Source organism: Peromyscus leucopus, chromosome 20, assembly GCF_004664715.2.
Source record: "Peromyscus leucopus breed LL Stock chromosome 20, UCI_PerLeu_2.1, whole genome shotgun sequence".
Classification (NCBI taxonomy): Eukaryota; Metazoa; Chordata; class Mammalia; order Rodentia; family Cricetidae; genus Peromyscus; species Peromyscus leucopus.
Window position 1 is genome coordinate 20292576 of NC_051080.1, and position 27675 is coordinate 20320250.

The following is a 27675-nucleotide window of genomic DNA, read 5'->3' on the forward strand; positions in this document are numbered from 1 at the left end:
GTGCATACACTGCGGCTTCACTGTGAGGAGCACACTGGTGATCCCAACACTTCAGGGGCTGAGTGAGGCTCCTGAAAGGTCAAGGCCAGCCTGGGCTAAGTGAGACCCTGTCTCCCACCCCCCAAAATTCCTGTAACATTTTATATGACAGCCCTGAGCATCTGCGGATACTGGTATCCAAGCAAAGGAAGGGGGTGGCTTCCAACTGATCCCCTTTTAAAGACTGAGGGATAACAACTCTATGAAGCTAGAGCGAGAGGAGCAGGTGGCAGAGAGAACTGAGTGTGCTCTTCAGCTAGCCTTGAAATAAGGTTATCTGGTCCATCTGGGCACCCGATGCTGTCAAAAGGGTCCTTTAAAGAGAGCAGAGGCAGGAGTCAGGCCTGCTGGCTCTGAAGAGGGAGCATGGGCATCTTTAGAAGCCAGCCTTACCCAGCAGCACCTGGGCCCCCAGACCCTCTGGACACCTCAGCTCCCTGCTGCTGATGGCTGTGCAGCTCGAGTCATGGTGTGACAGGCAGAGCAGCCATGGCTATCGGCAGACAGCGTACTTCCCCTCTGCTCAGTATCCTAACATCACCAGCACTGGGAGGCCACGCTGCCACTGAAGTGGCCTGTGATGACAGGGCCAGTGTCCCTTGGGGCCACCCACAGCTCAGCCCTACTCCTGGTAGGTGAAGCCCACCAGCAGATTCTGGGGGTCTGTGAGGAAAAGGCACTTTGGGGAGGTCACCTGAAAGCTCTTAGGCCCAGGACTGCACAGGTCAGACTGTCACATGTCCTCAGGAAAAGCAGGTGTCCAGACAGACGCATGGCCTGAAAGACAGACCACATCCAGGACACAGCTGAGTGTTTCAAATTTATTGACGTGATTTCCCATAGGATTATGGCCCAGAAGCACTCAACTGTGTCACCTCCAAACAGGCCTGTGGCCTGGGACAGTCCCGTTGCTCATCCAAGCTGCCTTGGGGGACTCAAGTTACAGGAACCGAATCCCAGCTCCAAACTGGACGCCATCACAAATCCTAGAAAGAAAGGGAGAAGTCAAACCCGGCACTTCCCATGTTATCGTCATGTTCTGCTAGTCCCCACAGGTCTGCCAGCGTCAGGAGGAGAGAGACCCTCCGCTGCTCCATCCCACCCGAGGTCTGCCCACCTGCCAGGTGTCAGGACGGGAAGGAAGAGAAGCAGGAAGCCCACATGTTGGGGCTGCCCAGAACACAGGATGGTCCTGGGGCTCACAATGACCCAGCAACCCAGCCAGCCAGACCTGTTCCTGATCCAGGAAGGAAGATAAAAAGGGTTGCCACGGGTGTGCTCTCTGGAGAGCTCAGCTCTGGGGTGCCCTGTGTGGCCCTTCTCATACTGGCCAGGACTGGCTGCAGGCAATGAACACCCAGCTCAGTGTCCTCAAGACAAAGGTTCCTGCCAGTGCCACACTGGAACGGGAAGCTGTCTCTCACTCCCCTGCCGAGCAGCCCTTGTGATTGGAGGAAGGCAGCAGCCCTGGAGGTGAGGATCTGAGCCCACGCTGCACAGTGTACCTGCGCCCTCGGCCTCGGCTGCCCGTTCCACATTTTAGACCGAGTCCATAAAAGGGACCATGGCTGCTGTCACTGCCTTAGAGAAATACTCCCAGTTCCTGAGAGAACACACAGGCGTCAGTACAGCCCTGCCCCTACGATTGTGAACCGACCTAAGGCGTTTGTGCTGTGACACACTCATCACAGAGCAATGACCACAGTGGGTACTCAGGATGGCACCCAGGTCACAAGGCCAGGGCCCATCAGTCCTCTGCATACCCTGTGGGCCTGCTCAGCCTCTCCCTCTGGGCAGGTGCAGGGTGCCTTCCTGCCCACGGTGGCAGTGCTCACCCCTCACCCCAGCCCCGGCAGTGGTCACGAGGAAAGCCCACTGGTGCCTGCTCCCCCAGAGCCCTTCCTCCTGGGGGTGCGCTAAGCGTGAGGGCCAGCACTCACACCTGACAGGCACCGAGGGGAGGACATCAATGCAGCTGGAGGGAGGGTGAGGAAGGAGGGGAATAAAGAGGCTCACTTGTCAGCAGCCATTCCCTGGGGGCTTCTGCAACCCTGCATACTCCGAGCACCCAGACTACACCCCTCCCCAGGGCAGCAGTGCCCAGTCAGGATGCCCTCCCCACCCCGTGTCCTCAGAAAGTCTCTTGCCCTCCCCAGCTGCAATGATGGTGCCCTTCCTGCAGCTCAGTGAGCAGCTGCAGCAGGCTGGTTGAGGCTGGGTCTCCAGAGAGATGACAGAACTCTTGGGTCCCAGAGAAGACGGTGCCATAAATGACTCAGGAGGGAGGTCAAAACACTTCAAACGGACTCCCTTTTGTAAAGACCTCAATTGCCAATTACAGAGCACCTGGCTTAACCCTGGAGGCGGGGCTACAGACTGTCCACCTGCCAACAGCCTAGTTTTAGAAACAAGATGAAATTGAGGTCATTTCTCTCAAACGTTATCAAATCCCACTCTTGCTCACAAAGCTGCAAGCCGAGCCACACCAGGGAAGGGCATTTCCACGTTAAGGCTGACCCTGGCCTTCGCTGCCCACAGCAAACACCTGCCGCCACCCTCACAACGGCCACCAGCTGCAGCAGCCTGACGGGGCCCTCCCCCACTTCAGCAGCAGGCTGCGTCTCTATGAAGGCTTGGTCCTGGGTTAATCTTCGAAACATGCTTCTCAGGTTTCACTGAGAGAGCTACGGCTGAGGGGTCTTGAGCTGTAAAGAGCACCCGTTAAATGGCCAAGCAAGCGGCTCAAAAGCAAAGTAACTGCTTGGCGCACACTGCCACCCTGTGGCTGCTGTCAGTATTACAGCAGATGGGCCACGAGAGCCGAGGCGCTAGATCAGCAGCAGTGCCCACTGGAGCCTACCACACTCCCAAAGCTCTGACTTGGAGCCAACCTGCACTCATAATCTTCCTGCAGGCATGGGCCTTGCAGCCAGCTGGCCATAGTTCCAGCTCCACCTGCATGGAAGGCTGCAGAGCTGAGTCCCATGCTGAAGGCATGGTGTGGACCAGGGACACCACTCAGGGATGAGAAGGACAGGCCAGTACAACACCAGCAGTCCTGGGGTCACAGACACCACAGCCAGACCACACAACGGCAGAGGAGGAAACATCTATCCTTGAATCGTCCGTCGCCTTCCATTCTCTGGATAGGAAGACAGACCCAGGGTAGCTAAGGAACCTAGTCCAGGCCTACCACAAGGTGGCACCTGGCATGTGCCCTGGGGAAGTGATCTAGCTTGGATAGTCATGTGGGTGGAGCCCCTGTGAGGGGGCTGGAGCCTGCGTAGAACACCCACGCACTTGTACTGTCCCCCTGTGAGACGGCTTGCCAAGAGGGTGGCCCCGTGCAAGCCAGGCACAGTGCCCTAGCCAGAACTTCCTGCCAGCACCTGTCTTGACTTCTGACCTCCGGAGCCTTGTCATTTAAGCTTCCCGTGTATAATAATCCCCCTGGGTCTGCAGACAACTTTACAGTGCCGACAAGATAATGTAAGAGACGGGGTAACTTCTACAACCCTGAACAGCACTTGGCCAGATTTACCCGTCACACAGCCACTGCTCCACGTCCATGGGTGGAGTCCTCCAGCCCACAGCTAGGCTGTGGCCAGCCCCAGGCCAGTGGTGGCACAGGGAAGCTGCCTATTGCACCACACTTCCAGCAAGCAGGGTCAATACTTCGCGCCTGGTTAGCTCCTTGGAGCAGTAGAGGCCACACTGTCCTGGGGACAGCGGCAGCTCCCTTCCCCTCCAACTAAAAGAGAAACTCAGCAGAGGACCCACACACTTTCCTCCTTCAGCTGACTATCCAATCTCTCCTCAAGTCCTGAACCTTCAAGCCACTCAAGTGACCAGCCCAGAGCTACAGAGCCGACAAGGGCCCCACCCACCTGTCACCCCGCTGCACGCCCATAGGAATGCAGTAGTTCAGCTCCAACCGAGCGATGTTGCCAAGCCGGAGGACGATGCCCGCTCCATAGGACCAGCGGATGCATTCGGCCAGCTTCCGGATGTGGGCTTTGGGGCCTTCGCCTGAAATAGCAAAGGTGGTATTAGATGGTGGCCCCCTCCTGGCAGGGCCCCTCACAGCTGGGCCTAGCTAGTGCAGATAGGCACAGGATTGGGTATCTGCTTCCCACTCTCCCAGAGTCAGCTGAATGTCTCGGCTCCCTGGGTCTGGCTATCCTGCCCCCTCTGCCTAAAAAAGCTCTCCCAGCAGAGCAGCTGGGAGGCCCCGCCACGCCTCAGATAGGGCCCGAGGCTTCCCCACCTGTTCAGCTGTATCCGTCTCCTGTGAGCACCTAATGATACCTGGGAGCACCTGAAGCTGGTGTGCAGCGAAAGAAGCGGACGCCCCTTACCCCTCCCCCTTACACAATGGCATCCTTAGGGAAGGCACCGCCCCGCATCAGGACTGTGCCGGCGCAGACTCACCATAATTGAGGTTGCACAAGTTGCCCGCATTGAGGAAAAAGTGGGTTCTGAAAAGCTCTCCGAAGCCACCCTGGCCTGGCCGGAAGGGCAGCGGGGTGTAGAGGTGCAGGCCCCCGGCCCAGTATGCCTCCCCTCCCAGGTAGTCTCCTGAGGAGGGAAACAGAGTCTGCTGAGTCGGCGCTGTGGGCTCCTGCTTTAGCTCTGGCCCGCAGACTCGGCAAGGCCGGCCTCTCCTTTTCAGCATCCTGCCACTCACACAGCCGAGGAGCCAGGGCACCACAAGAGCACAAGGCTGCCACATGCTGTCTGCAGTGCCTGGAGTGTTCCTCCTCCTAAAGTGGCCACACTGAGCCTCCCTGTCTTTCACCATCACTGTTCTCTTTATCTGGCACGTCGGGACAGTGTCCAAGCCCAGCTTGTTGGGGATGCCAGAGCCCAGGCTTTTGCCCAAAATACCCTGGTTTCAACACTGGAAGGCCAGGCCTGGAGAAAAGTTCCTTTTTGGAGTCAGTCATTGGCTCGAGTTACCCAGGAGGGGAAATCTCTGGGATGACTTCCCTCAGGCCTCGGCAGCTGCTTCCATCAGTCAGGGAAGCGTCTGGACTCGGGGGGCCGGAAGCCCGAGCCTCGGTGAGTTGTCCCGCTCTGGGTGCCTCCGCCCTCGCCCTCCATTTCTCTGCCTGTGTTCCTTGTTCTGGGGCTCTTGCTGTTGTGGCAGGAAAGCTTCAAATCTCTTAATTCCTTGCTGCTCACTAGCAGCAGCGAGGGAATGTAAGAAGCAGAGAAGCAAGGGCATCTGGGAGACCTTCAGTGTGGAACCCAGGCTCTGCCAGCAGACCAGCCCTCGATAAAGGCCGCCAACTACCTTCCAGTATATTCCAAATGCATGTAGTTGCCATGCGTCTTTTTGAAAATGTATATGAGGGCTGGAGCGATGGCTCAGCTGTTAAAGGCCAGGCTCACAACCAAACATTTAAACAATGTGTATGAGAGCCAGGTGTGGTGGTACACACCTTTAATCCCAGCACTCAGGACACAGAGGCAGGCAGATTTGTGAGTTCGAGGCCAGCCTGGTCTACTGGTCTACAGAGTGAGTTCCAGGACAGCCAGGGCTACATAGTGAGACCCTGTCTCAAAACACCAAAAAAAAAAAAGAAGTGTGTGTCAGCACCTACATGTCTGCACCACAAGTGTGCAGCGGCTGCAGGCACCAGAGAAGCGCATCAGGTCCCCAGAACTGGAGTTAGAGGTCGCCGTGAGCCACCAGGCAGGTACTAGACACTCGGGACCTCTGGAAGAGCAGTCAGTGCTCTTTAACGGCCGGGCCATCTCTCCAGCCCTCGTGTCATTTTGCATCTCAAACAAAACAGGGCCAGATTTAGTCTCCCTCCGCGATGGCCGAAAGTAACTGAGTACCAAACCTGGGCTCCTTCATTTCATCATTTTCTGTTTTTTAATTCACTGAGTGATCTGAAACAAATGTGGATGCATGTAAAAGCAGATGTTTCAGGATAGCTTCTGAACTTGGAATTACAGCATTAGTGGACAGAGCTATCGTCCAATTTTTTTGGGTTTTTTTGTTTGTTTGTTTTGTTTTTTTTTTTTTTTTTTTTTTTTTTTTTTGTTTTAAGACAGGGTTTCTCTCTGTAGCTTTGGAGCCTGTCCTGGAACTCGCTCTGTACACCAGGCTGGCCTCAAACTCACAGAGATCCACCTGCCTCTGCCTCCGGGTACATCACCATGGCCTGACTTATTGTCCAGTTTGAAACAACAAAACAAATCTCAAGAAAACCACCTCATTCACGATCACAGATTTACATTGCTTCTACCTGGTGACATTATTCGGCAAACCTTCAAAGCCAGAAGACATGGCACAGCATATGGCTCTGCAGTCTCTGGGAGACAAGGCCTCCTGAGTCAGGGGGTGTGTCCCAGGACACAGGGCAAAGGTCACCCCCAGAGAGCTGGAAATGCTCTTATCCTTATACTCAATGAACACCAACACTGTTGCAAACTGGTATTCCCACTGCCTCGGTCCCCTCACAAATGACAGCCCACACAGAAGGAAAGTACTTCACATCTCCAAGCCTAAGCTCACTGACCTTCACTCTGGGGTCCGATGCTGTGCATGCTAAATCCCCGGACGCTCGTGGGACCTCCCAGGTAAAACCTGCAGCAAAGTGACAGGTGTCAGGTCATTAGATGAAGACCCACAAGACCCAGAGCAAGTGAGCAGCAGCAGGGCCACAGCCAGTTCTGGACAATGACACTACCTCCACACAGCAGAGCATTAGGAGAGGGTGAGAAAGACACAGGTGAGCATGTGACACCGTCCAACAGCAGCTCCTGCTGGGGATATGAGCAATGAGACACAACAAAGACACATGGGGAAAGTGAGCGAGGAGGAGGAGGACCATCCCTTATAAAGGGTGGGCAGCTAGCTGTCCAAGAGCCACCACGAGGTTCCCTCTCCATCCAGACATCCTAGGTGGCAGACACCCCGGCCACATTAGGTTGAGAAGGCAGAGTCCACATCACATCAACAGTGTGGCCCACCACGAGGGGGCCCCGACGACACGGGAAGGAAACAGGACACAGAAAGCATTACTCTGCTTTCTACAATGAATTGTACTATGGTCTAACCGCCAAGGATAGACTCAGGGTCTCCCCAAAGGTTAGTCAAGTTCCTCAAAGACACAATATCATTGAGCTCCTGCGATGCTTTTTAAACTGGGGGAGGTTGTTCTAATTTTTTAGGTATTTCTATATCTATCCACCCATATCTACCTCTATCTATCTCTATCTATATAGATATATATTAAAGAAGGTCTCACTTTATGTAGCCCCAGCTGGCCTCAAACTCATGAGACGCACTTGCCTCTGCTCTCCCAAGTACTGGGATGAAGTACGGCCATTGTGTAACACTATGCCCAGCTAGGTTTAATTTTCAGTGGTCAACCATATGCAAAGCTGTTCCGTGCCCTGGGAAGAGTGGTCCAAGAGGCCGAGACAGTGCACAGGGATCAGAACTCTAGTTTTCCTGCCCCACAGAAGTCTCTCTAATGTGTCCATACAAACTCAGGGAGCTCAGAGGTCTACACGTGCTTTTACTGTCTGACTGCTAAGCTTTCCTGAATACTCTGCTGACATCAATAATGCGGGCGGACAGCAAACTCTGGCTTGGGTGCTTCTTAAAGATTTCTTTATTTTTAAGTGTAAGAGTGTTTTGCCCGCATGTCTGTGTGCGCACCACACACATGGCTGGTGCCTGAGGAGACCAGAAGAGGGTGTGTGACCCCCTGAAACTGGAGTTACAGACATTGTAATCTACCACGTGGGTGCTAGATAGATCCCCGGAACCCACATGAAGAGACAGATGCATAACGAGCAACTGTAATCCCAGCACTCCTATAGTGAGATGGACAGAGTCACCTGGAGGGTTGGGCCAGCAAGACTGGGATTTGCAGCACAACAGCAAAATCAATGAAAAACAATGGGGAAGGCTGTCTTCTGTCCTCCACACATGCGCCAGGCATATCTGAACATGCACACACATGCACATGTGCACATACACAAAACGTTACTTCTGAGGACCTTCTCATGACTTAGTGAACAATCACTCTGTGATGTCGCTGTAACATTTAACAAATGAGAATACAAGCTGCATATAAAATGCAGTCTTCACAGCTCACTCTTTACATACATACAGACACACTCCTAACTAACCAAAAGGAGCCAGCCCAGGGTTAGGCAGACTTATCCTCTGGGAAGACTGAGCACCCTACTTTCTTAAATGTGCCTTTATTTTCACTTCTACAAGTACTAACCAAATTCTTTCATCATGATAAAAAAAGAGAGGAAAATTCATTTATTTATTTTTTTGGGAAGGAAGGGGCTTGAGACAGGGTTTCTCTGTGCAGTCCTGGCTGTCCTGCAACTTTCTCTATAGCCCAGGCTGGCCTCAAACTCACAGAGATCCATCTGCCTCAGCTTCCCGAGTGCTGGGATTAAGGTGTGAGCTACCACACTGGGCTGAGAAAAAAATTAATACAACAAAGCATCCCAAGAGAAAGCAAGTGTACTAAGTAAGAGTACTGGGTACTTCAAAATCAGTTTCCACATGGAAACCAAGAGCAATCTGAATATTGCTCTCATCCGTAAAATAACAACAACAAAAACAAAAAAACAATCCAAAGTCCTAGAGGAAGGCAGGGAGCCTCTGCTGGCACTGACCTGTCAGCAATGCTGGATGGCTTGTCACCGATGGGCACCAACATTCCACCCCAGAGAGACGTGGAGAAGACCTGTGCGAAGGCAAACAGTGAGCACCAGCCGCGAGCTGGCTCTACTCCGAATGCCCCCGGTATGCAGAGCAGAGCGCCAGCAGGACACCGGGGAGCTGGGGTTGTGAGGCTGGAGAGCTCAGTCAGGCCAACTGAAATTCCAACGGTCACACAGAAGGACAGCAGGGCTTAGCTTGTGTCCCAGCCAGGACAGGCCCCTTATGCATGAGAAGTCACACCCACAGGACAACCCGATAAGGAAGGTAGCCAGGACCCTGGATATGAGATCCTGCAACTGTTCAGACCCCAAAATCTGAGGGGACTGAGGTATGCAGCTCCTCGGGCTGAAGGTCTATACAGGCTCCTGCAATCACTCAGTGTAAAGATGTGTGTCTAGCTCTTCTTCAGGGTAGCACTGGATATGATACGATAAAAAGGTCAATTATTGAATATACTTTTAAAAAGGAACTTATTTTAAATAGGATAAGTAATGAAAAAATTTTTTGTCTGAGTTTAGCAAATGTTACTGGACTGGACATTGTTAATATATATAATGGAGTTTTTATTGGAATCTGTCAAATATTAATGGATTTGACATTGTTAATGTAATTCTTGACTGTATTGTTTATACTTATTGGATAGCTTTTCTTGTATTAGTTATTAGCTTTTTTAAATTTTAGACAAAAAAGGGGAAATGTGGTAGTATTGTGTTCCCCAAAATATTGTGCACCCTAATAAACTTATCTGGGGTCAGAGAACAGAACAGCCACTAGATATAGAGGCTAGAAAATGGTGGCACTCACACCTTCAATCCTAGCATTCCAGAGGCAGAAATCCCTCTGGATCTCTGTGAGTTCAAGGCCACACTGGAAACAGTCAGCTTGGTGACACATGTCTTTAATTCCAGAAAGTGAGCCTTTAATCCCAAGGAGTGATGGCAGATAGCAGAAAGGTATATAAGGCGTGAAGACCAGGAACTAGAGGCATTTGGCTGGTTAGGCTTTCAGGCTTTGGAGCAGTAGTTCAGCTGAGATTCATTCTGGAAGAAGACTCAGAGGCTTCCAGTCTGAGGAAACAGGATCAGCTGAGGAATTGGCAAGGTGATGTAGCTGTGGCTTGTTCTGCTTCTCTGATCTTCCAGCATTCACCCCAATAACTGGCCTCAGGTTTGATTTTATTAAGACCTTCTAAGATTCCTGCTACACAGCACCATCCAGTAAGGGGGCTCAGTGGCACACTCTTTAAATCAGTGGTCCTACTGAGTACCACTGCTGAGCTGGAGGCCCTCACTCAGCGGCCCCAGGCCCTCATGGTGTCAGACTGACCAGAGCCTCTGCTCATCTTGGGTCCTTCACCTGTCCCGTCCTTGCCAACTCCACACTGCTCAGATGGTCTTTTTCTAGATGCTTCAGTGGGAAAGACTATAGAAACAGAGTGGAAGAGAGCAGGCAGAGCCACAGAGCACACAAGACAGTCCCATACGGCACGGCAGGATGAAACCTCCCAACTTCACCGCTGTCCGACGGCACACTCGTGTGCCCATCTGTTGATGTGGCACTCTGAAGCCACACACGCTACACTGCACTTGGTTAAAGTCACTTCTGCCGTAGACTAAGGGAAGGACTCCAGTCTGATGAAGGCTGAGCTAGCTATTCAGCCGGTTACCACACTTCAGACATTTTCAACTTAGCAGTAGGCTTACTGGGACGTGACGCCATCAGGAAGTAAGTCAAGAAGCACCCATGCTCTACTCGGACATTTCCAACTAGTGGGCGCCGCGCCGTGGGCGGCGTGGGGCTCAGGCTCTGACCCGTTCTTGGAGACGTTGCTTCCATCCCCAGTCCTTCTCTGGGCTGAGACCTGCTCTGCTTCCTGGAGGCAGACTGCTTCCTCCAAGGCCTCAGCAGACTCCCAGACCTGCCCAGCCCACCTGTACACCCACTACCTCTGGCCTGGAAGGCAGCTTGCTGGACGCCTGAGAAGGGCAGACCCCCATTTCCTTCTTTCTAGCCCTCCACGGGCTCCCACTCAGAGGCATCTATACTCCACATGCCCACCAGCAGACAAGGTCCCAGTTCCTTCCTGCCAGAGCCAAACATCCTGAGTCCTGTACCCTCCTCTTATCTACCCATCTATCTATCTACTCATCCTTCTACCATTCACCTATCTATCTATACGTTCTCTTACCCATCTACCCATCCATCTATCCACCCGCCCACCAATCCATGCACCCACCCACCTACCATATCCACCCGCCCACTCTCCCTCCACACAGCACTTGTAGACGCCTCCAAAGAGCCATTCTGCTGTTTCATCCCCGTTCTTTCCTGTCTCCGAAAATCAGCATTCCAGTTTGAAGTGGCCTCAGCTTTAGAGGCACAGCCCAGATCCCAGGGCTCTTCCTCAGCCAGTCTCACCACAAAACCGAGGGGCCAACTACCCTGATCTTCCCTACTTGCTGAACTCTGACCTCTTAGACACCAGCTCTCCACTGATGCCGCCTCCTCCTCCTGGAGTCAGCTGGGTGCCACCCACAGTCAGCCATTCCCTTCACTGGCAGCCGCTGTCCCTCTCCTGCCTCTACTCACTGCCTCCCCAACTCTGTCCATCTCAACCACCAACCTCCTCGCCCTTTACGTTCTACCCCATGCTCCCACCTCTCGGGGTAAGCACCCGGAGTGCCTGGTGGACAGGACGCACGTGTGTGGTGGGGGTGGGGGTGGACAGGATGACTGGGTGGGGTGATGAATGTGTAGGTCAGTGGGTGGGCACACAAATGGGGGGTAAGAGAATGGACAGACAGACAGGCGAGAGGAAGGAGGACGAGTAGACGGACAGGTGGGTGGACAGATGTGTAGACAGATGAGTGGGTAGGCGGTAAATGGACAGACAGATGGGTGCTCCTACAAAATAAGCACAGCGGCGCCCTCCACCCTCCACCCCTCCACCCCAGGCAGGAAGACAGGAGAAGGTGGCTGGAGCCACGCCTGAGCCAAACTCCTGAAGCCTGGGGTAGGAGGTCACGTGGGCAGGTGACAAAAGGACATCACAGCAGCAGAAGGCAGATTAGGACAAGTGTCTGAGAAGGAAGAGCCTCATCCCCAGAGAGCAGCCTGAGAAGCCAGCCTGGGCAGAGGAGCAGCAAGGAAACTCAAGGCACTCCAGGCACCAGCCTAGAGCACAAACTCCCAAGAAAGCAGAGGCAAGGTGTGCGCGCGTCTAGGGGAGCCCAGCTGGGGATGGGAGGAAAGGGGGTGCGGGAAACTCAAGAGCATGTTCCACACCACAGGCACGAGGCAGAGTCTGAGCAGTGCCAGGCAGACAGGAAGGGAAGATGGAGGGAGTTCTGTGATGACTCTGAGAATGAGGACCCAGCGCGGCCTGGCAGGTCACGCCCATGCTGACCAGAGGGCTCTTAAGCCCTGTGGGGAAAGCACCGCAGTACTGGGCTAACATCAGTGCTTTGGGCACTCAGCACCCCGAGGTGAAGGGGGACCCCACAGGCACAGCAGAGGCGGGAGACTCACCGAATCCAACATGAGCGGCTTATTCAGCTGGAGTTCAAAGTCTTCCTTGAGGAAGCTCACATCCCCTCCAGTGTAGCCTGCCAGCTCCTGAGGGCAGAGGGCAGAGGTCACAGAGACACAGGGGCTGCTAAGCATGGCCTCTGCAATGACAGTTTGCTGGCTGTGCCTTCAGAAGGCCCTGGCCTGCTCAGCGTCTGGAAAGAGTCAGCCGCGTTCCGGCAAGGACATTTTACATACAAACCTCACCACTCACTGCTCCTCTGAAAATGAAGACGGGCACCCCAGGGCCCTGCCTGCACCGTGAGCAGCAGGATGAGATAGGCTGGACCACCACAGCCCACACGGTGTCACCCAGGTCCCCTGTAGCTTCAGGGCAGTTGACCACCCCACTTTTGAAGGTACTCAACACTACTCCCCATTGGCCCCAGCCTCCACACTGTGCGTGACAGCCCTGTGCACACTTCCCTGGCTCTGGGAGAACACTACCTGGTTGACTTTGAGCAAGGCCCCTCTTCTCGGCAGGATAGATGAGTTCCGAGAGTCGATGACCATGGCATGCTGAAAGAAATGAATGGAGCACACTTTCACTTCAAGCAGCTCCAAGGACAACAGAACTTGCTGTGCACTGAGGGCCGGGGCTGTGCTGAGCATGCTCACAGAGCTTCACTTGCTCCTGCCTTCCCAGGATGGCACAAAGTTCTAAGATGGCCTACCCAAAGACACCAGAGAGTTTCCCAAGGACACTGTTCCCTCAGAGAATGGAGCCCCACCCTAAGTCAGCTTACTGCATTTCTTTTAATTTCTGGAAGGTAAAATTCCACAGCCAGCTCTTAAACACATGTCTGTCTGTGTCCACTGATGTTACTTACAAACCATAATAAGAGGCTGTGGAACTGGAGGTCACTGTCCCAACCACCCAGTTGACACCAGTGTCCCCCAGTCAGCCCCGTATCAGCAGAGACTAGCCAATGGGCCACAGGGCTGTCAACACATTTCTCCAGCCAGAGAGCAAGTCTTACCGAGAGGGACGACTTCAGTGAGTGTCCGCTTTCCTTCCGCACAGCGAAGGATGCAGTCCTCGAGAGGCAGCCCAGTTCCCGCCACACACCCTCCCACTTGATGGTGTGACTGGTCTTCCATATGGGAAACTGTAAAGGCACGGAAGGAAGCTTGTTCTGCACTGTTCACACGGGAACAAGCTGCTGCAAAGCATCCTCTGACATGAGGCATCACTGAGTAACACTTGGCAATTTCTTTTCTTAGCACCAGGGATGGATCAGGCCCTTCCTGGCATTTGATCCTCCCTAGCCCAACCCCAAGATACACTGCTTTACATGAAAGGAAATAGGGGAGGAGGAGGAACAGAAGAGGACACAGGAAGGAGGAGGGGAGGGCTGTAAACTGCACCAGAGCAGTGCTATCCTGCTGCAGGTGAGGGAACAGGGCCGTACCCAAAGCTAAGGGTGACTCTGTCGAGAGCAGGTGTCAGTCTCTTCACAGTGACACACAGACGACGTGACACACCCACTCAGCCATGACTGGCTGAAGGCAGACCCGGGAACCTGTCACCTGGATGGTGTCAGCCCCAGAAGAACAAGGAGACCAAGCCATATGGGGCCAAGGGCAGAGGGAAGCCTGCCCCTCAGCAGGCCTGCCCCTCAGGGAGCCTGCCCCTCAGCAGGCCTGCCCCACAGCTGCCCCTCAGCAGGCCTGCCCCACAGCTGCCCCTCAGCAGGCCTGCCCCTAGCTCAGAACACTATCTAGCTCAGAACATGACATTCTATCTGAATGTCATGATGTCAGGGAGCTTTGGGAAGTAGCTGTGACTTCACTCACAAGGACACCAGGTACCAAGCTTCCCACAGAGCAGCCATCCCAGCAAGCTCTGCAGCCTACAGGCCTGGAGGAAAACACAAGACCACTGATGGTAAGGAGGCACTAACTGAAGCCCAGGACACAAACTCGGTGTGCAAGAGTGTGGACCAAACTTGCCCATCTCAGCACACAGAGGCACTATGCAGGCCTGAGGGGTGCAGCGAGGCCCTGGCTGTCGGGGCAGCAGCCAGGCTCAGGAGTCACTCTCCAGGAGGGCCCAAGACTCAGGCTTTGCCCAGACGCCTGCCAGGAGTGCAGCTTCCTAATCAACTCTTCTTTCCTAGAACACAGGGCTGCTCTTGGCGAGCAAGCCACTCACTCAGGGAGGCACATTGCTGTCTCCACAGTAACCATCAGGATTGACAGGGCCAGACAGTGAACCTATGGTGCCCAGTTATACTCAGGGTGGCCGGAGACACAGCCAGTGCTGCCCAGCCTTGTCCTTTGGCCCACGCCAAGCCCACATCACTCTATACTCCAGTTCCTGTGTGTCTACTGTTCCATGTGGACAGTAACCCTGACTCCTTCAGGGTGTGCTGTCTAAGAAGCTTAGGGGAAAACCAAAAGGGAGTACCAGGGAGAAAGACGGGGGAAAGCACTGGGTGCTACAGTCAGTCAGGAGCAGATGTCATGTGACCAGAGTGGACACCAGCCAGGTCTGTGCCCTGCTGACCTGATTAGCCAGGAGAAGGCCATCCAGGGGTGGAAAGTCCACACCCACCCACCCGTCTCCCTCTCCAGCGGATGCACAGACTGTCCCGACCCTGCCCCCAGGGCCTGGGTTACTCACACTGTACTCGGCGGACACTCCTCTGTCGGTCTCCCGGAGTGAGCTCCACGGGAACTGCCCGGTAACTTTATATAAGTTTACAGAGAAACTAGGAGGCAACGGGAGGGACAGAGCTTTAACAGAGGGGCCGTGCACAGGGCTGGCACACAGCTACACCACAGGCCCAGTCAGACTGCACCGGGGCTCCCCCTCAGGGCAGCAGCCACAGGGGAGGCGGCGGCGGACAGCCAGGGGCCATTTCACACTCAAGCCCTCTACTTTAACTTTTAAATCAGGTCACTGAGCTCAAGGACCTGCTTGGCTCCCTACTTTCTCTCGAAGTTTCCAGGCTGCGGTTTGAAGAACGACAGGCCGTAGGAAGTTTCTTTGGTTCCATAAGAAAACTGAAAAGTCACTTTTTCTGCACGTCCTAGGAGATTGGGGAGCTTGAGGCCGAGTACCTACGGGAGAGGAAAGGATGAAGCTGGCCCAGTGTAAACGAGGCTCAAGCATCCACAGCCTTTGTTTCTTGCAACACGCCCTTGCCGAGCACACAGCATCCCACACGGGCTGACCACCTGGGAAACTGCAAAGCAGAAGCCTCCCACCTCAACCCCAAACCTCCTCCACCGAAGCATAAATGAACCTAAACAAGACCACTAATGTGCTCATCCGTCCTAGTACCAGGATTAGCATCGCTACAAACAACTCCATGCCGACCAGGTAGTTCTAGGAGGTTAAAGGGAAACTGTAGATGACACCCGAGTCCCTAAGCCCGCAGGTTCCACAGCAGCTCCTTGTTTTTCCCAAAGGGCACATCTCCAAAGCTCACACCCGAAAGAACTCGAACAGTGACGGAAGTCATGTCCTACCATACTGCCTTCATTGTTGCCAACCATGGTGTTGTAACTGCCCGTCAGCCTCCTCAGCTCCGTCACTTCAAAGGTGACATCTAATCCATTCGGCAGCGCGTCATCCCCTAAAGAAGCAAACGTTTAAAAGGGTCAGCATGGCTCGGTGAGTAAAGGCAACTGCCACCGTGCCCGCTGACCTGGGCTTGATTCCCAGGACCCACACGGTGAAGGAAAGAACTGACTCCGGCAAGTTGTCCTCTGACTGCCACATTCGTCCCCCCACACATACACACGTGCACACGTACAAACCAAAACACACCTCTATACCTAACACTGGACCCTGCTCTCTGTTCCGGGTACAGCCCCAGCTGGGAATGTGTCCTCCCTAGGGAGGCCTTTGAAAATGTTCTGAGTCCCATCCAACCAACAACAAAGGATGGGATTCATATGATGGTAAGGATTTCAGTAACCTAAGAGAGACAAGCAACACAGTACAGTTCAATGTCCTCATCCAGCAGGGTGTCTGAGCTGGAGGGTTCTACCTCACAGCCCACCAAGGCATGGAGTGCTGTGCAGAGAGAGGTCAAACCCTGCATGGCTGGGGTCTCAGACTTGCCTGCCGCCCAGGGCACCTGCTGGGTGTTTCCACTAGACACCTGCACAGCCATCAGGAACGGAGACGTCCACACGGTCTCCACGGGCTGGGCAGGAGGCACAGGGTGGAGCCTTGGCAGGCACTGTTCTGGTTTTTATATTTATTTATTTACTGTTTTTACTTTTGAGACAGGGTCTCTCAATGTGGTCCTAGCTGGCCTAGCACTCACATGTAGAGTAACCTGGCCTTAAACTCACAGAGAACCTCCAGTCTCTGCCTTCCGAGTGAGGACTGGGACTGAAGGTGTGTGCCACCACACTAAACCCTCCTTTCTTTTCTTTTCTTTTCTCTCTTTTGGAAGACTTCACTTTTCAGAGTAACAAAAGGCAGAGTTCCCATCAACCCTTGCCGCTCTGACACGTGCTCCCACTATTAACACCTCACATTCACGAGGTTCGTTTGTCCCAACTGTCAAGCTCACAATGCACACAGGGTCAGTGACATGTAGGTAGTGTGACGTGTGCTCAATGACAGGTTTAGAATGCCCTATGGCAGCCTCTGCTGTCAGGTAATTCTACAGCCAGGGTCAAGAGCTGAAGTCACGTCAGAGAGGAGAGCTGACCAGTGCAAGGCCATGTTCACCAGGGACTGGAGAGAGCTGAAGCCACGTGCCATCAAATGGGCACAGAACTGACCCTGGGGAGGTGGGGCAGGCCTGCATGCTTAAACTCTATCATTCACTACTGGCCAGAGACAAGTTACCTAAAAGGCCCAGAGCCTCCACTTCATAACTGAAGTGTATCTGAACCCGCACCAATGTCCCCAGGTGCTCCCATCGGCTCATCAGCGGGTCCTGAGCTTCACCACAAATTAGATCACTGGTCCCCACCCACCCCTCTGCTGCTACCACCCCTCTGCTGCTATGAAACCCACAGGGGTATCTTTAGAGATGGCTAACTGACTCCAAGACCTACCCGAGAAACCTTTGGGTGAACTCTACATCTAACCACATGGCTGCTCTGTGACCCTGGAGGCTACATGGTGGCATCAGAAAGATAATCTCCCATGGTACCTACCATGACACGTGTCGATCAAAACATCCACTTGCCTAAAAATCCCTAGGCGAAGCAGTTTTTCACGGGCTTCATGAGATTTCCGCATTACCTGGGAGAAGGACAGACAACAGAGAATGAGCTCTCCCAAGACACAGGAGCCGAGAGCCATGTGACCTGTGAGTGTGTTCACTGAGAGGTGCACGTAGCAGGAAATGTCTATGAAATACCGAGTAACAATGTAGTGGGCAGGAATACACTTGGGGCTCAGCAGAGAGGAGTGAGCTTGGGGGTCCCTGAGCACTGAGCAGAAACCACAGTGTGTAAGAGCAACACTCTGGGGATGGACCCAGGGAAAAGCTGACAACAGAGCTGAGAGGTGAACCTGACTGAGATGGAAAGCAGCCAGCAGAGTGAGTACCCAGACACAGACAGCAGTCAGTGGAGTGAGTACCCAGACACAGACAGCAGAGTGAGTACCCAGACACAGACAGCAGTCAGCAGAGTGAGTACCCAGACACAGACAGCAGTCAGCAGAGTGAGTACCCAGACACAGACAGCAGAGTGAGTACCCAGACACAGCCAGCAGACAGCAGAGTGAGTACCCAGACACAGACAGCAGTCAGCAGAGTGAGTACCCAGACACAGACAGCAAAAGTACCAAACAGAGCAGAGAGAGTACCCAGACACAGACAGCAGCAGGAGAGTGAGTACCCAGACACAGACAGCAGAGAAAGTACCAGACACAGAACAGCAAGTCAGGAGAGTGAGTACCCAGACACAGACAGCAGTCAGTGAGTGAATACCCAGACACAGACAGCAGAGTAAGTACCCAGACACAGACAGCAGTCAGGAGAGTGAGTACCCAGACACAGACAGCAGTCAGGAGAGTGAGTACCCAGACACAGACAGCAGAGTAATACCAGACACAGACAGCAGTCAGGAGAGTGAGTACCCAGACACAGACAGCAGTCAGTGGAGTGAATACCAGACACAGACGCAGAGTAAGTACCCAGACACAGACAGCAGCAGCAGAGTCAGTACCAGACACAGACAGCAGAGTAAGTACCAGACACAGACAGCAGTCAGGAGAGTGAGTACCCAGACACAGACAGCAGTCAGCAGAGTCAGTACCCAGACACAGACAGCAGAGTAAGTACCCAGACACAGACAGCAGTCAGGAGAGTGAGTACCCAGACACAGACAGCAGTCAGTGGAGTGAATACCCAGACACAGACGGCAGAGTAAGTACCCAGACACAGACAGCAGCCAGGAGAGTGAGTACCCAGACACAGACAGCAGTCAGTGGAGTGAGTACCCAGACACAGACAGCAGAGTAAGTACCCAGACACAGACAGCAGCCAGCAGGGTGAGTACCCAGACACAGACGGCAGCCAGCAGGGTGAGTACCCAGACACAGACGGCAGCCAGCAGAGTGAGTACCCAGACACAGAAAGGCCAAGGCTAACAGGGAGAAAAGGTAACAAACAGGAAAAACACCCAACACTGGTGACGAAGTACACAAAGAGCTCCTGAGAATGAACAAAGGCTGAGAACACATAGGGAAACGTGCTTCACAGTGAGAACTCAGGCACATGTCTGTAATCCCAGCACTCAGAGGCTGACGCTGCAAGAGCTAAAGATGGAGACCAGCCCAGGCCACATAGTGAGATGTCGTCTAAACAAACAAAAAAGCAAAGCAAAACAAAACAGAGAGAGATGAATGGCAAAAATTTAAAAAGAAAAAAGTATTTGAGGGCCAGAGAGATGGCTCAGTGAGTTATAGTGTTTGCTACAAGGCCCGAGTTTGATCCCAGGGACATATATACAAATCAAAACAATGAAAGAGCACTGTGTCTAACAGATGGCAGACCTTAGAATGTGGCTCTCAGCTCTGGGGAGTGGACCTTTCCTAATCCCCTGCGGAGGTACAGAACGGTGGATCTCCTTGAAGACCAGCATGCTGACCCTTGCAGTGACAGAGCATGCCCTCTGACCTAGTAACCCTCCTGTACCGTGCATGCTATGACAGCAGTAAAATGCTGACTGCACAGCCATCGCGAGAGCCACACACTCAGTTTAGTCACTGTCCACCAACAGACACACCAACGACTCCAAGTGTTTGCAGTGCGGCTTCTCAGACATGCAGAGAGGACTGTCCTCACAGTGACAAAAAAGAACGCTAGTGTTCCCTGATACCTGGGTTCATCCTAGTGAGTGACACACTTGGAAGGACATGGTGGAACCTGAGCTGGCCTCTGGGAGCCGTCAAGCAGTGGCAAGGCAGTGTGCACACTCACACACCAACATCTCTCACCTTACAGTTTACACCTCTTTATGCAACTGAAACACCACCTTTTAAATACATAAACTTTTGGTTGTTGCTTTGCCAACACTGCTCAAGGTTGCAAGAGGAGGCAGAGAGAAGCCAATCGACCTGGCCATAGGGACACCACTGATGACTCGTTAAGCAGCTCAGTGTCATCCAAGAGCAGGACAGAAGGAAGCCACAGGCAACTTGCTACTGCAGCAAAGGAAAGTATCTGTGCAAGAGAGCAAGGGCCTGGGTGATGTGCAGGGCATCCACAGAGGATCTCAGGGCTCTGGGCAGGGCCTGGGTGATGTGCAGGGCATCCACGGAGGATCTCAGGGCTCTGGGCAGGGCCTGGGTGATGTGCAGGGTATCCACAGAGGATCTCAGGGCTCTGGGCAGGGCCTGGGTGATGTGCAGGGCATCCACAGAGGATCTCAGGGCTCTGGGCAGGGCCTGGGTGATGTGCAGGGCATCCACAGAGGATCTCAGGGCTCTGGGCAGGGCCTGGGTGATGTGCAGGGCATCCACAGAGGATCTCAGGGCTCTGGGCAGGGCCTGGGTGATGTGCAGGGTATCCATGGAGGATCTCAGGGCTCTGGGCAGGGTCTGGGGACAGCTCTGATGCTGAGAGTCAGCAAGAGTACAGGGCAGACGGAGCAGACAAGAGGACAGACTCTGCCTTCCTCAGGAGGAACAGAGGTAAGAACAGCAGAAGTTTGTGTGAGCTGTGGGAGGTGCTCTGAAGGCTTGGGTCCCTCTGTGGCGAGAGGCTGTAGGCAGAGCTGGGGGTAGTCTCTGACTCTTCACAAATTACGGGCAGAGAGTGCCATGCAGAGAACAAACTCACCTCAATGAGGTTTTTAGCCTTAAAAACATCTCCGATTTCACAAATGATGATGTCATCCTTAGTCCGTCCAAGTCCATCAAAATGAACGTGCTGAACCACCACCTAAATGTGAAAAGGAACAGAGGTCACCACCCCCAGCACAGGAGTGAAGCCACAGGCAGGGTCTGAGACAAAGGGCAGGGTCTCTTCAAGTATAATAACCTGGACTTCTTATTCCTGACTTCATTCTTTTTCCAATTTTACGTGTGTGGGTGTTTGCTTACATGTATGTCTGCACAGCATCTGAGTGTCTGGTGCCTACAGAAGACAGATGGCAGTTTCCCTAGAACTGAGTTACAGACGGTTATCACCTGCCATGTGGGTGCTGGGAGTTGAACCCAAGTCTTCTGGAAGAGCAACGCTCTTAACCTCTAAGTCATCTCTCTAGCCCCTGTATTTTTTTTGTTTGTTTTGTTTTGTTTTGAGCCCCTATATTCTTATTAAGATCTAGCCTTTGCCAGTCCGTACATTGCCAGTCTCTCCAGCCAGAGAACCCAAGATCATGTGGGTCCTGCACGCTTACAAGCAGTGAGGCCCAGTCCTTTTAACATGGCTAAACCCAGCCTCTGATGTGGGATGAAGGTCCTTCAGAGATGTCACAAAGCAGGTAAAGAATGATCCTTGAGGGCTGGAGATGGCTCAGGGGTTAAGAGCCCTGACTGCTCTCTCAAAGGACCTGGGTTCAGTTCCCAGGACCCACATGGCAGCTCACAACTGCCTGTGACTCCAAGATCTGATACCCTCATACAAACATACATGCAGGCAAAATACCAATGCCCATAAAATAAAAATAAATAAATTGAAAAAAAAAAAATGATCCTTGACTTTTCTGAGAGAAAGGAAGAGAAATATAAACTCAAGGACTGGGCTGTAGCTCTGTAGTAAAACACTCGTCTGGAACGCAAGAGGTTGCTGGGCATGGTGGTGGTGTACACCTTTAACACTCAGGAGGCAGAGGCAGGCAGATCTCTGTGAGTTGGAGGCCAGCCTGGTCTACAGAGTGAGTTCCAGGATGGACAGGGCTACACAGAGAAACCCTGTCTCAAAGAGCAAACACAAAAACAGAAACAAACCCAAAACAAACAAAGGATGCAAGAGGTTTGAGAAGTTCTGGGTTCAATCCCCAGTTCCACCAAAAATTATACATGTATATAGACTTAAGCATAATTTGAGTCTATCCTTGAAAAACTTCTTAAATTTTATTTTATGCATTTGAGTGTTTACCTGCATGCATGTCCTTGTATTACATGTGAGCAAAGCCTGTGGAGGCCAGAAGAACCATTTTATCTTCTAGACTCTAGAATCTAGAGCTAGAGTTACAGATGGTTTTGAGCCACCTGGAAACCAAACCCTGGCCATGTGCAAGGACAACCAGTGCTCTCACCCAATGAACAATCTCTCCAACCATGAGAAACACCAACTGTCATCCAGGAAACCCTGAGAAATGAGGAGCTTCTGTCCTGAAGCCAAGTCTCTCTGCTTGCAATAGGTGACAGGAGAGCTCCTTTACTTCTCCATAGGGCCTTACCAAGAGAATATTCCAGAAACAACCATGTCAAGATGTTCCATAGAATACTCACATCTTTGTTTTCCAGAATTTCCTGTTTCGCTTCAGGTTCAACTTCCACAAACTCGGCTTCTTCCCCCAAACCTCCAAAGTCAGGTCCGCTGGCGGAAGAGGCTCCAGACTCTGCAAGGGATGGAGGAACAGGACACAATTGAACTAACAATGAAAACAAGCCAAGCTCTACCTTTCAGCTTCAAATGATGCCACAAAATCCAGCACAGCTGCCCCCTCGGGAGTGTGGGATAGGTGAGGTGGAGACAGGATGGGAAATAGAAAGAAGGCAGGTAAGCTGATGGGCAGGTGCAGGCCCTAGGGGCAGGGCTTAATAACCTTGTTCACTGGGTTATTAGTGAATAAAACAAAGATTTCAAAAGAACTTGCAATGGGCCAGAAAGCAGGCACTTTCCACAACCTGAACTGTGTGGCACTGGGGACTGAACCTAGACCTTTGCACATGCTGGCCAAGTACTCTCCACCACCAAGCTATATTCTTGAACCGTCTGAACTTGCTTTTTCCTTTTCTTTAGTTTTCTGAGACAGGGTCTCTCCTCAAATGCACTGTGCAGCCAAGGTGCCCCTTGAAATTCCTCCTGAGCCTGCCCCTGCTTCCTAGTGACAATATGAATTGTCAGACCACCACAAAGCCAGCCATGGTGGCACGTGGCTATAATCCTAGCACCAGGAGGCTAAGGCAGAAGGGATGCTATCACTTAACAAGTAATCACAAGAGCGACTTCTTAATAAGCTTTCTGGGGGCAGGGGCTGGGTGAGCAGAGCTGAGAAGACTAAAAAGCAGTTATATTCACATAACATACACATAGTACAGTGTTTTATCTGTGTGTGCATGGAACATGTAATCGGGTGCTTTCGATCACCAATCTGTTCCTGTAAGTGAACCCCCTAAGTTACTGGGACACTTAATGGCAGAGAGAGCCAGGCATCCTGAAGTGAACTCGGAGTGGCAATCAGAGGACTGTCAAGCACAGGCAGGCAGTATCTGGCTACTGCTTACTCCATGCTTGTCTGCAGTCAAATCCCTCTAGAGCGCACAAGTGCTAACATCTGCAGAGCAAGGAGACCCTGGGACTGCCGTGCCCTTCTCCTTCCCTGGAGTACCTAAGGGCTGTCTGTCACAGGCACCCTGTACACAGACTCTGCATCAGGATAAGGAGCCCAACAGAACCAGGACTCCTCCCACACCTGCCCGAAAGACTGGTCCTTAGACTCCCATCCAATATAAGCACCTTCATTGTGAGGCCATGTTGGCCCCCTGAATAGTCTGAAGATCCACCTTAAATGCCTCCTATCTTTGGGGGGGGGGGGAGTGCTAAGACAGGAATTCAGGCCTTGAATTAACTGTAATTCTCCTCCCTTCTCCTGAATGCTGAGCCACCATGCCAGGCTAAATATCAGTTCTGAGTCAAAAGTTCCTGGGATTATAGCCACCATGCCTGAGTCCAAAGGGACACCTCCTCATAAATGTTAGAAATCCGTGGCTTCAGACAGGTTTCCCTTTTTTGTGCTCAATTCCTAGTCACAGGATACTGATTAAATACAATTTTCTTTTGTTCTTTTACTTAACAAAACCACCAAGTCTCTGTGGTGAAGGGAAAAAAGAAAAGCAGCTGTGCCTCTAATCCCAGCAATTGTGCAGATGTGGGGCCGTGAGTTCAACGCCAGCCTGGCTTTTGTACTTACAAGGACGACAAAGGATGCATCATTTCATGTCGTTACCCACTGGTTTTTTGTTATTAGTGTTTTTAAAACTAACTCACTATTCACTTCTCCTAAGTATGGAAACACTGTCAGGCAAAGCTGGAATGTGTACATGAATCCATTCTTAATCCAACAGTAGGCAAATATGCCTTGTTTGCATTCCATTATTCTAAAAAATTTCCATATAGTTCCTAAAATGTCAAAGCATGGGATAAAGTTCATCAGAGACCACCAGCCCCGTAATCTGGAGGGCAGATGTCAAAACAGATGTCGCTGTGGTTCATACCTCTGCCAAAGCCTGGTGACTCCACGACCTGTTTACTAAAGGAGATTCACTCACCTCGTATTATTTGATTGTTTTTTGTTTTTAGACAGGATCTCAATATGTAGCCCCGGCTGTCTTAAAACTCACTAAGTAGATAGGGGCTGGGCTTGAACTACCAATAGATCCAACTGCCTCTGCCTCCCTGAGTGCTGAGGTCAAGGGCGTGTACCACCACGCTTGGCAAATAGATCTGTAATCCAAGCTACTCAAAAGTATGAAGGATTACAAGTTCAAGGCCAGCCTGGCCTACAGAGTGAGCTCATGACAGGCCCTGACAATCTAGGAAAGGCTGCCTCAGAATTTAAAAATATTTAAAGAAATCTATAGGCTATAGCTTAGTGAGTGCTAACCTGGAGGGTACCTGTGGTGCTGGGGAGGACCTTGCCTAACAGGTTCCTACAGTATTCAAGAGAGTACTGGAAAAGTAATTTGAACCGAGTCCCAAAAGATGTGACTATTTGGGTAGGTAAAGCTGGGTGTGGACATGAGGGGTAGGATAGGGAATGAGCCCAGGACGCCAGCACAGTTCAAAGAGTGTGTCTGTCACAAGTGCAATGGTGTGTGAAACAGCCGTGTGTGAGTGGGGTGCCCACGACTGGAGGCCTTGGGCTAAGTGCTGTTAGAAGTAAAGACCACCACCAGAAAATGAGTCACAGGGCAAGTGATGCTGTCCACACTGTGTGGTGCTGGGCCCAGGACTCCATTAGTCTTGATTTTAGGACATTTTAAGGCTCTGTGACTCTGGACAGATGACTCATTCTCTGGCCTTTGGGAACAATTACAAAATGAAAGAGTTTGGCGATAAGCATCCAACTACTTATTCAGTAACACTAACATAGCTGTTGGTTGGAACTAAGGTACTGCACTGGGCCCAAAAGACCACCACCAAAATAAATAAAATAAAATAAAAAACGGAGCCGGGTGGTGGTGGCATATGCCTTTAATCTCAGCACTCTGGAGGCAGAGGCAGGAGGATTTAAGTGAGTTTGAGGCCAGCCTGGTCTACAAATGAGTTTCAGGACAGCCAGGACTGTTAAACAGAGAAACCCTGTCTCCAAAAACCAAAAATCAACAACAACAACAACAACAACAAAAAGAAAGAAAAAAAATGGAGTTGGTTATGAACTTACGTGTCACTAAGCAAAACCTAACTTATTCATCAGACCTTAGGAGTCATGAGGAAGAGAACCAGCAAAAACCTCAAAAAGCCACTTCAAAGGCAGTAACTGAGCCAAGCATATTAACACATGCCTGTAATCTCAGCCCTCAGAAGCTGGGACAGGATGGCTCATGTGAGGCCAGCCTGGGCTACAAAGCCAAAGGCAGAAACAGACAGGGAAGGAAGAAATGATGAGGCAGGGTGAGTCTCTTCTCCGATTTGCTCTACCCACTCACGGCCCACTCACGGGAAGGAGGGCTCATTTTGCTGTCTAGAGTAAGACGCTGCCCAATTCCAGGTGGCAAGTAAAAGCCAACTCAAGGGTACTGAGGGCACAGCAGGTACAGGAGCATGCCCCGGGGGCCTGATGACAGGCTCCACTTGGTGGAAGGAGAAAACCTGCAGCAAGCTGTCTTCTGACTTCCCCATGGACACACACAAAATAAATAAATAAATAAATGCAATTTTTAAAGGCAAGAGCATCGGGCTGGAGAGATGGCTCAGCAGGTAAGAGCATTCGCTGCTCTTGCAGGGAACCAAAGTGGTTCCCGACACCCTCCTGGCGGCTCCCAGCCCTCAGTGAACTACAACTTCAGGGGATCCATCGCCCCCTGCCGGCCTCCACGGGCTCTGCACACGAGGTTCACATACACACATGGGAACGCTCATGCACCTAGTAATAATCGGAAAAATTTTCAAACAAGTCCGCTAAACAAGTGGTTCGTGGTTTGTCTTCGGACAGACCCTTCTGCCCTGCCGCGGTCCTATGGAGGCGGGTGCTGTGAGGTCCCCGGGAGAATTGCGCTGAGTGACCTTGGGCAAGTCACCACCGTCCCCGGCACCGCTACCGTGGCAGGCCCAAGCGGCTCCCGCCCCCGCCCCGCTGCCCTTGTCCCGGGTGCAGACGCGCGTGTCCCGCCCGACCGCCGCGGGGCCGCTCACCCGGGCGTGCACTGTCCCCATGGTTCCCTCTTCGGCTGCTGCCCCGCGGAGGTGCCCGCGCCCACCCTAGCTCGGCTACAGACTCAGACGCGCGGCTACAGGTCACGGCAGCGGCGCGCGGATCACCGCCATGTTGCACAGCCTAGGGCCCGCCCCCCCGGCTCAGGACCCTCCGCTCATTGGTCCAAATGTGACAGTGACCCGGATGTTGTTCCCAAGAACGCCGGGAAGCCCGGGTGCGAGCGTAGAGCGTCTAGTAAAAGCTCGGAAAGCTGCTGATCTGGGCGGAGAGGATGCACGGGCGGGTTCCGGGGGCTGCACCCTTCTTGGACGCCAAAGCCTGACCCTCGTTCCCTGGTGGCTTACACCGGTCTAGTCATTGGAGCCTCGTTTTCACGTCTAAGGCGTGACCTAAGACGAAAGGGACGAGAGACGAGTGTATGCTCCTGGAACGGGGCATCGAGCGTGGCTCGGGTCAACACCGTAACACCTTCGCCAGGATTCAGTAAAAAAGGGTGAGTGTGGAGGGTGGGGTCGTTCCTCGAGCGGGTTCAGTAGGTAAAAGGCACTTGCCGCCAAGCCTGACAGCCTCAGTTCAATCCCTCAGACCCACATGGCGAAAGAAGCGAACAAACTCCAGAAGTTGTAATCTTGAGGCGATCTCCACACATAAAATAAAAAGAGTCAATAAAGATCCCCGTCACAGGCTCCTCAGAAACATGTGTTTGTTTTTACTTTATCTTTCAATTAAAATATATCCCCCCCCCATCCTTTTTTTTTTCTCGAGACAGCGTTTCTCTGTTGTAGCCTTGGCTGCCTTGTGTCCTGGAACTCACTCTGTAGACCAGGCTGGCCTTGTACTCAGAGATCCTCCTGTGCCTCTGCCTCCTGAGTGTTGGGATTAAAGGCGTCTACCACCACTACCCGGACAGATTCATATTTTTAAAAAGGTGAGTGGAGCCATCCGTTGAAGGAAGTGAGTGACATTAGACAACTGTGAGCTGTCTGTGAGTATTATTGAATACTGGCCAAGACTATAGACACTGGCCAGGACCATACCGTGTTCCTAGACTATGGCACCAAATTGCATTAGACAAAAGCCAATAAAGGCAAACCCACAAGGCTATATACTTCCTGCCTTCATCCAATCCAATGGCAAGCATACATCCTGACGTACTTCTTGCCTAAGAAACCTCCTCTCACCTACCTATGTGTGATCAAGGCCTCCTGTTCAGTTGGGGCAACTAAGCCTGTTTACAGAAGCGGAAACATGTGGCTTGTTATCTTATATGGAAAACATCCCCCAGCATTCCAGGAAGTTATCTGTCCTTGGGCAAGTGA

The 27675-nt window shown here is 52.3% G+C and overlaps 1 protein-coding gene across 1 annotated transcript; it reads right to left on the reverse strand.

Annotated features, from left to right (window-relative positions):
• Positions 1–846: 846 nt before the first annotated feature.
• On the reverse strand, positions 847–26497 carry Samm50 (SAMM50 sorting and assembly machinery component). Its single transcript, XM_028856744.2, is given in 16 exon segments — positions 847–1025; positions 3927–4068; positions 4471–4617; positions 6573–6640; positions 8704–8774; positions 12281–12367; positions 12767–12838; positions 13300–13428; positions 14946–15033; positions 15255–15385; positions 15797–15903; positions 17450–17537; positions 20587–20688; positions 22206–22297; positions 22300–22315; positions 26335–26497. Coding segments are annotated over 16 exon segments (1407 nt in total). The 5' UTR covers positions 26356–26497; the 3' UTR covers positions 847–979.
• Between the last annotated feature and the right edge of the window lie 1178 nt (positions 26498–27675).